We start from the raw sequence: 17,266 nt of genomic DNA, 5'->3' as shown, positions 1-17,266 counted from the left end.
AGAATATAGAGTGTAGAGTATAGAGTGTAGAGTATAGAGTGTAGAGTGTAGAGTATAGAGTGTAGAGTGTAGAATATAGAGTGTAGAGTATAGAGTGTAGAGTGTAGAATATAGAGTGTAGAGTATAGAGTGTAGAGTATAGAGTGTAGAGTGTGTCCTCACCGTGACGTGTGTGTTTGCAGGCAGGCCCAGGGAGATGTTGGGGAGGGAGGGGGAGGAGTACAAGCTGAGAGGACTCAGACTCCCATCAGCCCCCAGCGTCTGGTGCAGAGAGCGGAGCTGCAGGGAGAACACACAGTGAAACACACACCGACAGCCTGCAGGGGGCAGCCTGGAGCTGCAGTAGTGTTCTGCACCTCGGTCTGTATGTTGGGCACGGATCCCGTGTTGCCGTTGCCGTTGCCGTTGCCGTTGGTGATGGCGATGGCGCTGTTGGAGCTGTTGGGGCTGCTGGGACCAGAACCGGGGGCGGAGTTACAGAGAGACGACACTGCAGCACAGGAAGAGCTCTGTTATTGACGCAGGACGAGCCGGGCCCCCGGTCCGGGCACTGAACCAGGCTCACCAGAGATCTCGATGGCCCTCTTCTTGAAGGTGCTGATGACGGTTCCATCCTTCCTGCGGAGCAGCGGCGAGCTCCGCCTCTCTGCAACCTTCTGCTTCAACCGCGAGCGCACCTTCAGGTTCGGTTCTGACACTGGACCGGAGCACATGGAGTGGATCACAATGGCGGACTAACAAGGACCATCCAGTCATTAATCAACATTGATCAGGAGGTTCTAAACCACATTGAACTGGTTAAAGGAGGTTCTAACCTACATTGAACTGGTGAAAGGAGGTTCTAACCCACATTGAACTGGTGAAAGGAGGTTCCAACCTACATTGAACTGGTTAAAGGAGGTTCTAACCCACATTGAACTGGTGAAAGGAGGTTCTAACCTACATTGAACTGGTTAAAGGAGGTTCTAACCCACATTGAACTGGTTAAAGGAGGTTCTAACCTACATTGAACTGGTTAAAGGAGGTTCTAACCCACATTGAACTGGTTAAAGGAGGTTCTAACCTACATTGAACTGGTTAAAGGAGGTTCTAACCCACATTGAACTGGTTAAAGGAGGTTCTAACCTACATTAAACTGGTTAAAGAAGGTTCTAACCCACATTGAACTGGTTAAAGGAGGTTCTAACCTACATTGAACTGGTTAAAGGAGGTTCTAACCCACATTGAACTGGTTAAAGGAGGTTCTAACCTACATTAAACTGGTTAAAGAAGGTTCTAACCTACATTGAATTGGTTAAAGTAGGTTCTAACCTACATTGAACTGGTTAAAGGAGGTTCTAACCTACATTGAATTGGTTAAAGGAGGTTCTAGCCCACATTGAACTGGTTAAAGGAGGTTCTAACCCACACTGAACTGGTGAAAGGAGGTTGTAACCTACATTGAACTGGTTAAAGGAGGTTCTAGCCCACATTGAACTGGTGAAAGGAGGTTCTAACCTACATTGAACTGGTGAAAGGAGGTTGTAACCTACATTAAACTGGTTAAAGGAGGTTCTAGCCCACATTGAACTGGTGAAAGGAGGTTGTAACCTACATTGAACTGGTGAAAGGAGGTTCTAGCCCACATTGAACTGGTGAAAGGAGGTTCTAACCCACATTGAACTGGTTAAAGGAGGTTCTAACCCACATTGAACTGGTTAAAGGAGGTTCTAACCTACATTGAACTGGTTAAAGGAGGTTCTAACCCACATTGAACTGGTTAAAGGAGGTTCTAACCCACATTGAACTGGTTAAAGGAGGTTCTAACCTACATTGAACTGGTGAAAGGAGGTTCTAACCTACATTGAACTGGTTAAAGGAGGTTCTAACCTACATTGAACTGGTGAAAGGAGGTTCTAGCCCACATTGAACTGGTGAAAGGAGGTTGTAACCTACATTGAACTGGTTAAAGGAGGTTGTAACCTACATTGAACTGGTGAAAGGAGGTTGTAACCCACATTGAACTGGTTAAAGGAGGTTCTAACCTACATTGAACTGGTTAAAGGAGGTTCTAACCTACATTGAACTGGTGAAAGGAGGTTCTAGCCCACATTGAACTGGTGAAAGGAGGTTGTAACCTACATTGAACTGGTTAAAGGAGGTTGTAACCTACATTGAACTGGTGAAAGGAGGTTGTAACCTACATTGAACTGGTGAAAGGAGGTTCTAGCCCACATTGAACTGGTAAAAGGAGGTTGTAACCTACATTGAACTGGTTAAAGGAGGTTCTAACCTACATTGAACTGGTTAAAGGAGGTTCTAACCCACATTGAACTGGTTAAAGGAGGTTCTAACCCACATTGAACTGGTTAAAGGAGGTTCTAACCCACATTAAACTGGTTCAATTCCATTTTCACTCCCAAACTCTGGTGTTTCCAGTGAAACCTGTCAACCCTTTATAAAACATTACTATTCACCCAGAAACTCACTCCATCCCTCTGTCTATTTTCTGTTTTCTCCTTTCGTTGCTGTCTTTTATTTTCTCTTACCTCGTCCTTCTGCCATCTACTTCCGCGTATATATTCATGTATTTGTTCTTACCTAGTTGTGTCTATCAATGATGGAAGGAACGACGGAGGACAATCCCTGACTTGAGTTGAGATGTAGAAGCAGATTGGCCTCAACTGATCCAGCATTGATTATCTGTTTACGGTTGTTGTTCCAACATGCAACACGTCAAATGACCCGCTTACTTTTCAACCCATCTGTTTACACACATTGTTCTTTTGTTAAAAAAAAAAAAAAAAAAGTGAAAAAACTAATAAAAACCTTTTTTAAAGTTTCACTTTAAAGTGTCTGACAGGTGGTTTGCAGGTTGTAAAGCTGAATTCAACAACTGGTTGACATGGTGTGTGTCTCACACACACACACACACACACACACACACACACACACACACACACACACACACACACACACACACACACACACACACACACACACACAGTGTGTGTCCTACCTGTCTTGCGCAGTGGGAAGTCATTTTTGCCCTCGTAGTTGCCCAGCAGTGGGGGCAGTTTATAGGAGGCGTGGTTTCCTGGGGTGTTCTGCTCCAGGGAGGTGTGCTGGGCTGCCCTGCACACACACACGCACGCACGCACACACACGTTAAGTGCTTATTTGTCTCCCAACAATCATTTCTCTCATTTTATTCTCGTTGTTTTACCTCCCCACAAGAAATGTTTGCTCAAACCTTCAAACCTTCTTCTTCTTCTTCTTCTTTTTGTAATTCAAGTTGTTTATTTTACTTTTTTTGCTCGGTACATGACAACCATTCAGTGCTTTTTAACATTAGCAATCAGGACTTTTAAACTTAGGTAAATTATATAAATAATATTACATTACAGGGTGCCAAAGTTCTGAGAAAAACCAGGAAACCCAACAACAACAAACCAAAAATAAAATAAAATAAAAATAAGATATGTGAACTAAATCAAATACCGAAGGGAAGGAAATCAACTGTCACCCTGCTGACAGGAAGTGATAGTAATGTGATACTATTTTACTTTTACTTTGTGACTGACTGCGAAAAGAGCTATACAAATAAAATTAACTTAATTACTTGCTTTTAATACAATCCAGGCGCACATTTTAACCAAAAGACTTTTAAAGCAGTTTGTAATCTGCAATGACTTGGTGGGCTGGATTTTAGACGTTTTAACTGGAAAACCACAAAGAGTAGAGAACTTATGGGTTCTGTCTGATCCGGCGTTCTCCTCCACGGATTCTCCACCAGGGGGTGCTGTCGCCCTTTTATTTACCCTTTACATACACGTCAGAGCACTCAGAACTCTTTGAGAGAGAGAAACCAAAGAGAGAGAGAGAGAGAGAGAGAGAGAGAGAGAGAGGGGGGGGGGGGGGGTCCAGGGGTGTCTCTGGTGCTGCTCACCAGCTGGACGGGCTGAAGGACGGGTTCAGTCCACCAGGACCCGGATCCTTCTTATTGAGGAGGAACTCCTGCAGCTTCAGCTTCACCTCGCTGCTGGCAATGGCACCTGGACACACACACACACACACAGACACACACACACTTTACAAGTGGAAAACCTTTCGTCTCAGAGTGCCAACATTAGTTATGGTCTCAATGGTTAATTGGGAAATAATTCTAATTCAGTCGATTGGAGGAGAGCCTCAATAACCTGAGCTCTTAATAATCTAACTTCTCAATAATCTAACCTCATTAACTGACACATTGATCCCAGATTGACTCCTCTAACATCAGATTATAGAGCATCTTCCTCTAACATCTCATTATAGAGCATCTTCCTCCCCTAACATCAGATTATAGAGCATCTTCCTCCTCTAGCACCAGATTATAGAGCATCTTCCTCCTCTAACACCAGATTATAGAGCATCTTCCTCCTCTAACATCTCATTATAGAGCATATTCTTGCTCTACCATCAGATTATAGAGCATCTTCCTCCTCTAACATCAGATTACATACTGTGGTAGTGACTCACTCTCTTTGCTCTTCTCTTTGTTCCTCAGCAGCAGCAGTTGTTGCTCCAGTCTGTGTTTCTCCTGCTCTTCATGTCTCTGCTGCTCCAGTTTCCTCTTCTGTTCCAGCTCCTGCTGCCGTTTGGCTGCAAGCAGCTCCTGCTGTTGCTGCACACACACACACACACACACACACACACACACACACACACACACACACACACACACACACACACACACACACACACACACACACACACACACACACACACACACACACACACACACACACACACACACACACACACGGGTCGGTCCCGGTCCAGGTGTGCAGGTGAGGCTCTGCTCACCTTCAGGTGCTCTTGCAGCTGGACTTCATGTTGCCGCGTCAGCACTTCGTGTTTCTTCTGGAACTCGGCGAACAGCAGCTGCTTCTGCAGCTCCTGCTGCTGCTTGAGGAGGAGCAGCTCCTGCTGCAGTTGCTGCTCCCTCAGGGAGGTGTCCAGCGTGGCCCCGCCCTCCCTGCAGTCTGCTCCTCCTGCTCCCCCCGGAGCCCCGCCTGCGGACAGAAAGGTCACTGCTTCACCCGTCTCCAGCCTCCACTGTGAGGATCAGCAGCATCGGGTTTCCATGGCGATGGGGTCTCACATGACCACAGGAAGCGGGTTCATTTTCTCAGGAAAAACAACCTTCACATGTCGTGATACACAGTCGTGACACCCGACCTGGAGGGTCAGACCTTCCCCTGATCCAGAGACCAGCACCCAGAGTCTGGTCCCCCCTCAACCAGGAAAACCATCATGGACCTGAGCGACCAGCTCCTCAGTCCTCAAACAGCCTGTGTGTTGTCGCTACGTCACCTCCAACAGCCTGTGTGTCCATGCTACGTCACTTCAAACAGCCTGTGTGTCCACGCTACGTCACCTCAAACAGCCGGTGTGTCCACGCTACGTCACCTCCAACAGCCTGTGTGTCCACGCTACGTCACGTCAAACAAACAGCCGGTGTGTTGATGCTACGTCACCTCCAACAGCCTGTGTGTTGTCGCTACGTCACCTCCAACAGCCTGTGTGTCCATGCTACGTCACCTCAAACAGCCGGTGTGTAGATGCTACATAACCTCCATTAGCCTGTGTGTCCATGCTATGTCACCTCCATCAGCTTGTGTGTCAACGCTACGTCACCTCAAACAGCCTGTGTGTCCTGTACATCACCTCCAACAGCCTGTGTGTCCACGCTACGTCACCTCAAACAGCCAGTGTGTAGATGCTACATAACCTCCATTAGCCTGTGTGTCCATGCTATGTCACCTCCATCAGCTTGTGTGTCAACGCTACGTCACCTCAAACAGCCTGTGTGTTGACGCTACATCACCTCCAACAGCCTGTGTGTCCTGTACATCACCTCCAACAGCCTGTGTGTCCACGCTACATCACCTCTAACAGCCTGTGTGTCGATGCTACGTCACCTCCACTAGCCTGTTTATCGATGCTTCGTCACCTCCACCAGCCTGTGTGTCCACATTACGTCACCTCCAACAGCCTATGTGTCCATGCTACATCACCTCCAACAGCCTGTGTGTAGCTGCTACGTAACCTCTGTCAGCCTGTGTCCATGCTATGTCACCTACATCAGCTTGTGTGTCAATGCTACGTCATCTCCAACAGCCTGTGTGTTGACGCTTCATCACCTCTACCAGCCCGTGTGTCCACACTACGTCACCTCCACCGGCCTGTGTGTCCATGCTACATCACCTCCAACAGCCTGTGTGTAGATGCTATGTAACCTCCATCAGCCTATGTGTCCATGCTATGTTATCTCCATCAGCTTGCGTGTCGACGCTTCATCACCTCTACCAGCCCGTGTGTCCACACTACGTCACCTCCAACAGCCTGTGTGTAAAATCTACGTCACCTCCAATAGCCTGTACGTGTGTCGACGCTGCGTCACCTTGAACAGCCTATGTGTCGACGTTATATCACCTCCATCAGCCTGTGTGTCGATGCTACGTCACCTCCACCACGACACTCCACAGTAGCATAGCAGAGCATAGCGTCTCTGTTAATCATGTTTAGCATGTAGCATTGCTGGTGTGTGAGCCTGAAAAGCTCTTTAGCATGTAGCATGTAGCATTGCTGGTGTGTAAGCCCTGAAACTCTTTAGCATGTAGCATGTAGCACTGCTCAGAGTTGAGCAGGTAAACTCCTGAGTGACATCAATATAACTCTGCTGGTCCAAATGTCTCTACTGATAAAGTTGCTGGTGATGAAGTTGCTGGTGTTGTACAAAACTATCTTTCCCCTCTTCTTTAGTACTCTGTGCAATATTGGACCATATCTTGAGACTGGTATCGGCATCGGTATCAGTATCAGTATCAGTATCAGTATCAGTACTTCCAGAGTGTCAATATCTGGCTGTTCAGCCCAAAAGAAGACCAGTGGGTCACATGGACCTGGTTTGGGTTGAAGGATGTTGAGCAGAACTGTCAAACCAGGACAACCTGCCAAACCAGGATGACCTGCCATATCAGGACTACAACCTGCCAAACCAGGACCACGACCTGTTAAACCAGGACCACAACTTGCCAAACCAGGACCACAACCTGCCAAACCAGGACCACGACCTGTTAAACCAGGACCACAACCTGCCAAACCAGGACCACGACCTGTTAAAGCAGGACCACAACTTGCCAAACCAGGACCACAACTTGTCAAACCAGGACCACAACTTGCCAAACCAGGACCACAACCAAGAAAACCAAGACCACAACCTGTTAAACCAGGACAACCTGCAAAACCAGGACCACAGACAGGTTTTCCAGGCACATGTACTAACAGGTAACACATGTAACAGGCCCTGATTAACTGAACACTGGGTTGTCGTGGTGTTCTGGGCGACACTGCTGCCATGCTGATGTGTTCCCGTCACTCACCTGCTTCAGAAGCTCCTCCTCCTCTCTGCTCACTGGCTCCTCCCCCAGGACTCTGCATGGCTGAGAGGAGCTCGCTCTTCAGCGCCACACCTGCGGGAAACACAGCAGAAGATTTCCTTTAGACCTGGAGCCACTGGACTAACTGGAGGACCTGGACTAATTGGAGCCCCTGGACTAACTGGAGCCCCTGGACTAACTGGAGGACGTGGACTAATTGGAGCCCCTGAAATAACTGGAGGACCTAGATTAACTAGAGCCCCTGGACTAACTGGAGCCCCTGGACTAACTGGAGGATGTGGACTAACTAGAGCCCCTGGACTAACTGGAGGACCTGGACTAATTTGAGCCCCTGGACTAACTAGAGCCCCTGGACTAACTGGAGGACCTGGATTAACTAGAGCCCCTGGACTAACTGGAGGACCTGGACTAATTGGAGCCCCTGGACTAACTAGAGCCCCTGGACTAACTGGAGGACCTGGATTAACTAGAGCCCCTGGACTAACTGGAGGACCTGGACTAATTGGAGCCCCTGGACAAACTGGAGCCCCTGGACTAACTGGAGCCCCATGGACTAACTGGAGGACGTGGACTAACTGGAGGACCTGGACTAACTGGAGCCCCTGGATTAACTGGAGCCCCTGGACTAACTGGCGCACGTGGACTAACTGGAGGACCTGGACTAATTGGAGCCTCTGGACTAACTGGAGGATGTGGACTAACTGGAGCCCCTGGACTAACTGGAGGATGTGGACTAACTGGAGCCCCTGGACTAACTGGAGGATGTGGACTAACTGGAGCCCCTGGACTAACTGGAGCCCCTGGACTAATTGGAGCCCCTGGACTAACTGGAGGACGTGGACTAACTGGAGCCCCTGGACTAACTGGAGGATGTGGACTAACTGGAGCCCCTGGACTAACTGGAGCCCCTGGACTAACTGGAGGATGTGGACTAATTGGAGCCCCTGGACTAACTGGAGGACGTGGACTAACTGGAGCCCCTGGACTAACTGGAGGATGTGGACTAACTGGAGCCCCTGGACTAACTGGAGGATGTGGACTAACTGGAGCCCCTGGACTAACTGGAGCCCCTGGACTAACTGGAGCACCGGTGTTCTGGTGTGGACGATGTTCTGGTATATGTTATATTGCATAGATCTTGTGGTTTTTGGTTAGTTCAATATCAACTGGTCCTACATTTTGTCTTCTTGACCCGTCCCTCCGAAGAGAGGACACCTGTCTTCAGGGGACACTTGGCCTTGGATTGTAGGGCGTCCCAACATCACAGGTTTTAGGACATCCCTACATCAGAGGTTTTAGGATCTATCTATCTATCTATCTATCTATCTATCTATCTATCTATCTATCTATCTATCTATCTATCTATCTATCTTTCCATCCATCCATCCATCCATCCATCCATCCAGCTTTAAGCACCATATAAAGACTGCCATCATCAGATGGAGGTTCAGTTCCAGAGAAAGACTGAAGAAGCTCCACCGGTTGGTTTTTCAGCTTCTTCAACTTTTAGAAACAAAACACCGCAAAGTTGCTGGTTCTGTCACTCCTGTTGACTCTGATGCTCTCTGAGGGCGAGACGCCCCATCCAATATGGCGGCAGCACCGCGTCGCTCTCCACCAGCCGGCGAGCCTTTACAATGTCTATGGTTGTGTGCATTACAATGTTTCTCTAGTTTCCTCCGGCGTTGAAGGTTTAGCCTCATTTATTATTAAAATTTATTTATTGCTGATTACTCAGTCCAATGGTGGGTTCCTCAATCTGCCCTCAGCTGTCAGAACCTTGAGAACCACTGCAATAGAGGCTACAGACTGTCTGATGTACCGTAGACGCGGTAGTATCTAATAGTCTTTACAGGAAATGTATTGCAGACGCAATAGTATCTACAGCTGGGGCCGGACGGCGACGCCCAGAACGTGGAGGAGGGGCCAGACGGGGATGTCCAGAATGTGAAGGTTAAGATTTTCTTCTGGTCAATTTGAAATTTGACTGTGAGCCAATGAAGAGTTGATAAAATGGGGAGATGTGACGCCCACCAGGAAGAAAGAAACCCTAACAGGACAGGCCCTGTGTGTGTGTGTGTGTGTGTGTGTGTGTGTGTGTGTGTGTGTGTGTGTGTGTGTGTGTGTGTGTGTGTGTGTGTGTGTGTGTGTGTGTGTGTGTGTGTGTGTGTGTGTGTGTGTGTGCGTGTGTTTGTGTGTGTGTGTGTGTGTGTGTTTGGCAGGAGAGCAGCATTCCACAGCAGCCAGCATCTGACGTCAAAGGAGACATTTATAGTCGGGTAATCACACACATGCGTCCAGACGGGCTGAGAGGCGGCACTTCCAGCCAATCAGATCCCTCCCTGCAGTCACACGCAGCAGAATGAGAGAGGGGCAGAATCCACTGGATGCAGGGTGGAGAAGCACAGGCTGCTGATTATACCTGGCGACCGGTGCCCATCAGCCTAATACAAGCCCCGCTCACTGACCGGGACACAACGGGCCTTCAGTGCAGAGATGATGTTCGAGACGCTTCTGGACTGGTCAGCAGGTTGACCACCAGTCTACTCTGCTCAGGAGTCATCAGATGGTCGACCTCCTGGCGGTCCACTGACCTCCTGGTGTTCCAAAGACCTACTGACCTCCTGACCTACTGGTGTTCCACTGACCTACTGGTGGTCCACTGACCCACTAGTGGTCCACTGACCTCCTGGTGTTCCAAAGACCTACTGACCTCCTGACCTCCTGGTGTTCCACTGACCTCTTAGGGTTCCACTGACCTACTGGTGTTCCACTGACCTACTGGTGTTCCACTGACCTCTTGGTGTTCCACTGACCTCCTGGTGTTCCAAAGACTTACTGACCTCTCGGCCTACTGGTGTTCCACTGACCTACTGGTGGTCCACTGACCTCTTGGTGTTCCACTGACCTACTGGTGGTCCACTGACCTACTGGTGGTCCACTGACCCACTAGTGGTCCACTGACCTCCTGGTGTTCCAAAGACCCACTGACCTCCTGACCTACTGGTGGTCCACTGACCTCCTGGACTTCAGCTCCAGGTCCAACAACCCCATTCACCCTGTCACTTCACTTCAGCTAGTCTTACTAGAAACCCTTCAGTCTGTGATTAGAGGCTCTTCAGTCTCATTAGAGACTCTTCAGTCTCATTAGAAACTCTTCAGTCTCTGATTAGAGGCTCTTCAGTCTCATTAGAGACCCTTCAGTCTCTGATTAGAGGCTCTTCAGTCTCATTAGATGCTCTTCAGTCTCATTCGAGACTCTTCAGTCTCTGATTAGAGGCTCTTCAGTCTCATTAGATGCTCTTCAGTCTCATTCGAGACTCTTCAATCTTGTTAGAGACTCTTCAGTCTCATGAGAGACTTCTTCAGATCTCTGGACATGTAGCATTTAGCAGTGTCCCTGCAGGAGCAACCCCTAGCATTTAGCATGTAACCTTGCTCTTGTATGAGCCCCGCAGCTCATTCACATGTTGGAGGGCGGAGTTACAAGTTGCACCTGAACGCATCACGAAAAGCTGTGAGCTCCTGCAGTTAAAAGCAGACCAACATGGCGGCTCAGACACAATCTTTCTCTTTTATTAATGAGACAGTTCAGAGAAATGTGTTTCTGAAAACATTGCAAATGAGAAATAAGTTGTGCAGTTGAAAAGTTAAAACGGTGCTGCGTGCTGTGAGGGGGCGTGGCCTGTTGTGGGGGCGGGGCCTGTGAGTTCAACAGCTGCTTCCCAGAGTAGGAAGCCTCCTGCATATTTTCCGGCAGCTGGCTGACGTCAGCCCAACTTTTCTTCTTGTTCTTATGAAGGCTGAATCGGCCTTGAGTATCTGTAAAGAAGTACCAATTCTTAAAATACATGTGCTGTTTACATGGTGTGTGTGTGTGTGTGTGTGTGTGTGTGTGTGTGTGTGTGTGTGTGTGTGTGTGTGTGTGTGTGTGTGCGTGTGTGCGTGCGTGCGTGCGTGCGTGTGTGTGTACTGCAGTAGTTCAGTGGATGACTCATCTCTGCATTTCTATTTGAGTCGCATCAACTACTGGAGTCACACTGCTGTGTGTGTGTGTGTGTGTGTGTGTGTGTGTGTGTGTGTGTGTGTGTGTGTGTGTGTGTGTGTGTGTGTGTGTGTGTGTGTGTGTGTGTGTGTGTGTGTGTGTGTGTGTGTGCGTGTGCGTGTGGGTGTGTGTGTGTGTGTCCTCTATATCTGTATCCATGACAACCACATGACAGTCAGACGGTGGAAGAGCTGAAGCTGTTCCAGGTTGCCAGGAGGATCTGAGAAGAGACAACATCCACTCAAAGTGGAGTTCAATCTACGAGGCTGGGAAATCTGCTGTCATGGTTCAACACAGGTTTAGCAGAGCAGCATGAGTAACAGAGGAGCAGGAGGTTTGACAGAGCAGCAGGAGTTTTGACAGAGCAGCGGGATTAATAGAGCAGCAGGTTTAGCAGAGCAGCAGGTTTAGTAGAGCAGCACGATGAACAGAACAGAAGGTTTAACTGAGCATCAGTTTAGTAGAGCAGCAGCTTTAGTAGAGCAGCAGGTTTAGCAGAACACAGGATTTTGTCACATTACTATAAACAGGCTGCTGCCGTTATGGGCAAACTGTTGTCATGTCCAGGATGCAGTGTTTAGTAGTCCAGGATGAAGTATTTAGCATCCTGGATGCAGTATTTAGTAGTGCAGGATGCAGTATTTAGTAGTCCAGGATGCAGTATTTAGCCTCCAGGATGCAGTATGTAGCCTCCAGGATGCAATATTTAACAGTCCAGAATGCAGTATTTAGCCTCCAGGATGCAGTATTTAGCCTCCAGGATGCAGTATTTAGCATCCTGGATGCAGTATTTAACAGTCCAGGATGCACTATTTAGTAGTCCAGGATGCAGTATTTAGCAGTCCAGGATGCAGTATTTTGCATCCTGTATGCAGTATTTAGTAGTCCAGGATGCAGTATTTGGCATCCTGCATGCAGTATTTAGTATCCTGTATGCAGTATTTAACAGTCCAGGATGCAATATTTAACAGTCCAGAATGCAGTATTTAGCAGTCCAGGATGCAGTATTTAGCCTCCAGGATGCAGTATTTAGTATCCTGGATGCAGTATTTAACAGTCCAGGATGCAGTATTTAGCAGTCCAGGATGCAGTATTTAGTAGTCCAGAATGCAGTATTTAGCATCCTGGATGCAGTATTTAGTAGTGCAGGATGCAGTATTTAGTAGTCCAGGATGCAGTATTTAGCCTCCAGGATGCAGTATTTAGTATCCTGGATGCAATATTTAACAGTCCAGAATGCAGTATTTAGCCTCCAGGATGCAGTATTTAGCCTCCAGGGTGCAGTATTTAGTATCCTGGATGCAGTATTTAACAGTCCAGGATGCAGTATTTAGTAGTCCAAGATGCAGTATTTAGCAGTCCGGGATGCAGTATTTAGCATCCTGTATGCAGTATTTAGCAGTCCAGGATGCAGTATTTAGCATCCTGTATGCAGTATTTAGCAGTCCAGGATGCAGTATTTAGCATCCTGTATGCAGTATTTAGCAGTCCAGGATGCAGTATTTAGCATCCTGTATGCAGTATTTAGCAGTCCAGGATGCAGTATTTAGCATCCTGTATGCAGTATTTAGTAGTCCAGGATGCAGTATTTAGTAGTCCAGGATGCAGCAGAGTGACAGTCCGTGCTGTTCCATGTTATTCCGTCATTATATGTGTTGAAACAGCTTCAGCCCCCAGTGAGCAGGCTGGCTGTCAAGGCGAAAACTGAAACTCTAAAATATTTGTGTGCCTCAAAAACTAAAATATGAAAGCGACAGATTTAGACATGAAAAACAAAAAAAGAACACGTGAAAGATGGACGAGGAGTGGCCTGAGTCTGTCTCTACTACAGTTCAGCTGAGTTAAAATCCTTTGCGAAGAAGAAGAAGAAGAAGAAGAAGAAGAAGAAGAAGAAGAAGAAGAAGTAGAAGAAGAAGAAGAAGAAGAAGAAGAAGAAGAAGAAGAAGAAGAAGAAGAGGAACAACAACAACAACAACAACCAGTCATATTTTAATTATATCAACATGCAACCTCACTACTGTGTGAACCCCGCAGCTCGTTAATATGTCGGAGGGTGGAGTTACGTGATGCACCTGAACGCATCAGTCAGCTCCTGCAGTTAAAAGCAGACCAACATGGCGGCTCGGACACAAACTTTCTCTTTTATGACTGAGACAGTTCAGAGAAATGTGTTTCTGAAAACATTGGAAGTGAGAAATAAGCCTCCGTTGAAAAGTTGAAACGGCGCCTCACAGACGTGCTCCTCCTGTGAGGGGGCGTGGCCACTGTATGAGGGGCGTGGCATGTTGGTTTGACAGTAACTGCTTTAAACGTTTGACTCCGCCTGTATTCCTAAACGTTTGTTCCGGATGTTGCTCCGCCAGGGGTTCTTGGTTGTACCTGCAGGAGCCGGCGGTCCTCAGGGACACGTTCAGGGACATCACGTAACTCTGAACTCTGCTACATGCTGCAAGCTGAGCTAATATAGCTAACTGTGCTAACAGAGCTAACTGCTGCTAATAACAGCTGTTAGAGACATGCTTGTCAGCCTACACACACACACACACACACACACACACACGCGCGCGCGCGCACACACACACACACCTCAACCAGTTAAGTCACTTGTTTCAATGATGTTCAAGAACAATTATTCCCTCCCTCACGCTCTCCCTCCATCCCTCACTCTCTCTCCCTCCCTCCCTCCCTCCCTCTCTCTCCCTTCTGTCGCTCTATCTGTTTCCACCCCTCCCTCCCTCCCTCTCTCCCTCCCTCACATCTCAGATCTGTCCTTCCTGTGTCGACAAGACTCTCCAGCTCCTCTTTGTAAAAAGTGTTTGTTGTGTTTTCAAACGTGAACATAACTGTACTGCCACGTTGATGTTTTCACTTCTATCCCATTTATTCTCTCCCTTCTCCGTGTTGGCGCCGTCGCAAGTATTTCCTCCCGGGAAAAATAAAGTGTCTCTCTGCTTTTCTACTTCCTAAAAACACCTCGCCCCTCCTACTATGAAGAGAGGAGCAGGAAGTGCTGCCCTGGCAACCGTGGCTGCTGGCTGCCATGGCAACAATTCACCTGAACACCTTTTTCTCTCCAAACACAAACACACATATGCACACCCACACACACACACACACACACACACACACACTAGTTGGAATGTGATAGTTATAGTCTCTCTCTGCTGCTCGCTTTAGCGTTAGCACTGCTGCTAATAGCCTTGGCGTTAGCACTCCTGCTACCTTTAGCTTTAACATTGAGCCGAGGGGGATGGAATCCAGATCCCCCCCCCCGAGATGAAATAAACACTGCACGTTCAGATGGCAGTGGAAGGAGCAATAATCCAGATGAATCCAGAAAAAGGTGAGGCAGGCCAGTGAGGTGAGCGTCTCTAGAGGCCGTAGAGCGATCAGTCCTCATCTTCCCTCCGTCTCACGTTCAGTAAAATAACCAGCGTGACTCATCGGTGCAGCGCCTTCACGTCGTGCCACCGTCTCCACGGGAACTGCAGCAAACGAGCAGCGGCGCCGCGGGAAGTACACGGTTCCATCTGAAGCGGCCCCCGGGCCTCGGTTTTTCATAGGAGAAGATGTTTGGCGAGGCGTCTTCTTCACCTCCGCCGTCACGAAGCCCGACGGCCCACGAGCGCTGCAGAGAGCTGCAGCTCACTCCCTCCTGGTCCCTCCTGGTCCCTCCTGGTCCCTCCTGGTCCCTCCTGGTCCCTCCAACGCCCGCGACGTTTCAGGGAAGGCGAAATCGCAGCAGGAGTTAGCAGCATATGCAAATTCACGCTAACGCAGAGGAAGAGGAGCGACGACGCAGCCAAATGTCTCCGACAAGCTCTCAGGCCGCTGCAGCGGAGGACCGAACCAGCAGCGTCTTTGTCCTCGCGGGTTTCCGGAAAGACATTTAGGCTGGACTGTTTGAGTCCACGACGAGCCGCCATGCTGGTCTGCTTTGACCTGCAGGAGTCGGCAGTCCTGAGAGACGCCCCACCAAGCCTGACGGCCAACATCCACACCGGCTCCAGGTGTGGGCGGAGCCACAACACTGATTGGACATGAGCACATGGGAAGGGTTGTCGCACACACACATACACACACACATGTCCTATAGACATCCTGTCCTCAGAGACAAAACAAGCGCTCCTATAGACATCCTGTCCTCTGGACCAAACAAGCGCTCCTATAGACCTCCTGTCCTCTGGACAAAACAAGCGCTCCTATAGACACCCTGTCCTCTGAGACAAAACAAGTTATCCGACAGACATCCTGTCCTCAATGACAAATTAAACGTCCCGACAGACACCCTGTCCTTTGAGACAAAATGAGAGCTGCTACAGCCATCCTGTCCACAGAGATATTACTGTTAGCTCGGTATGACCTGTACTAGATAGTACTCTCTAACCAGGTAGTTATACTGATACTATTACTTTTAGCTCATTATGACCTGTACTAGATAGTACTCTCTAACCAGGTAGTTATACTGGTTCTACTACTGTTAGCTCGGTATGACCTGTACTAGATAGTACTCTCTAACCAGGTAGTTATACTGGTTCTATTACTGTTAGCTCAGTATGTACTAGATAGTACTCTCTAACCAGGTAGTTATACTGGTTCTATTACTGTTAGCTCGGTATGACCTGTACTAGATAGTACTCTCTAACCAGGTAGTTATACTGGTTCTATTACTGTTAGCTCAGTATGTACTAGATAGTACTCTCTAACCAGGTAGTTATACTGGTTCTATTACTGTTAGCTCGGTATGACCTGTACTAGATAGTACTCTCTAACCAGGTAGTTATACTGGTACTATTACTGTTAGCTCGGTATGACCTGTACTAGATAGTACTCTCTAACCAGGTAGTTATACTGGTTCTGTTACTGTTAGCTCGGTATGACCTGTACTAGATAGTACTCTCTAACCAGGTAGTTATACTGGTCCTATTACTGTTCGCGCAGTATGACCTGTACTAGATAGTACTCTCTAACCAGGTAGTTATACTGGTTCTATTACTGTTAGCTCAGTTAGCTTCGGCTCGGCTCTAACTTCACTGTTGTCTTCCTGCAGAAATATCCATGCATGCACACACACACACACACACACACACACACACACACGCACACGCACACGCACACGCACACGCACACGCACACACACACGTACCGTGGATGTATCCGCGCAGAGGTGTCTTCCTCCGGTTGGGTTCTGGAGGAGCGTCGGTGTCCTCCGCTCCGTCCTCCGGCCGCCGCCTCTCCCTCTCCGCCGCTCCGCAGGAAAATGCGGGATTGACGGAGTCGAGTCTCTACCGCTTCACCTCCTCCATGTTTACAGCCTCGCTCTCTCTCTCTCTCTCTCTCTCTCTCTCTCTCTCTCTCTCTCTCTCTCTCTCTCTCCCTCGCTCTGTCTCGCTCTCTCTCTACCTCTCTCTCGCTGTCTCTCTCTCCTCCAACAACAACATTATGACGTCATCTTCACTGCCACGTGACCAGTCTGCTGGAGCTAAAAATAGACTCAGTAGAAAGCAATAGAGGATGATACAGTCCAACTTTAATAGCTCTTGTTTCTACTTTTCTGTCAGTCGTTGATCGTTCCAGCTCCGACCCCATGAATCAAATCACTTAATGACTCGGCTCACTTAAAGAGTCGAATCCAATGAATCTGATCACTTAAAGCAACGGTCCCCAACCTCTGGGCCCCGGTTTGGTACAGGGCCGCACAGAAAGAATAAATAACTTTACTTCCATTTGACTTATTATCCGAGTCTGAACAATCTTTCATTTTGAAAAATGACACATTAACGCTGATATTGAA

General features: G+C 48.2%; 1 protein-coding gene across 1 annotated transcript in view; it reads right to left on the bottom strand.

The window, feature by feature from the left end:
- hdac5 (histone deacetylase 5) overlaps positions 1-16,834 on the bottom strand; it is a 29,674-nt gene extending 12,840 nt beyond the window's left edge. Inside the window, exons 1-9 of the mRNA XM_080510813.1 lie at positions 16,619-16,834; positions 7,410-7,499; positions 4,828-5,036; positions 4,501-4,645; positions 3,929-4,034; positions 2,999-3,114; positions 566-697; positions 357-490; positions 163-279 (exon numbers count right to left, since the gene is read on the bottom strand). Of these exons, the coding sequence (XP_080366939.1) occupies positions 163-279; positions 357-490; positions 566-697; positions 2,999-3,114; positions 3,929-4,034; positions 4,501-4,645; positions 4,828-5,036; positions 7,410-7,467 (1,017 nt within the window). The 5' untranslated portion in view covers positions 7,468-7,499; positions 16,619-16,834. The remainder of the gene's footprint in view (positions 1-162; positions 280-356; positions 491-565; positions 698-2,998; positions 3,115-3,928; positions 4,035-4,500; positions 4,646-4,827; positions 5,037-7,409; positions 7,500-16,618) is intronic.
- Positions 16,835-17,266: the final 432 nt, after the last annotated feature.

The sequence above is a fragment of the Blennius ocellaris genome (genome assembly GCF_963422515.1).
Source record: "Blennius ocellaris genome assembly, chromosome: 16".
Lineage (NCBI taxonomy): Eukaryota > Metazoa > Chordata > Actinopteri > Blenniiformes > Blenniidae > Blennius > Blennius ocellaris.
Note: the sequence above shows the minus strand (reverse complement) of the source record. Positions and strands in the feature narration are given on the sequence as shown.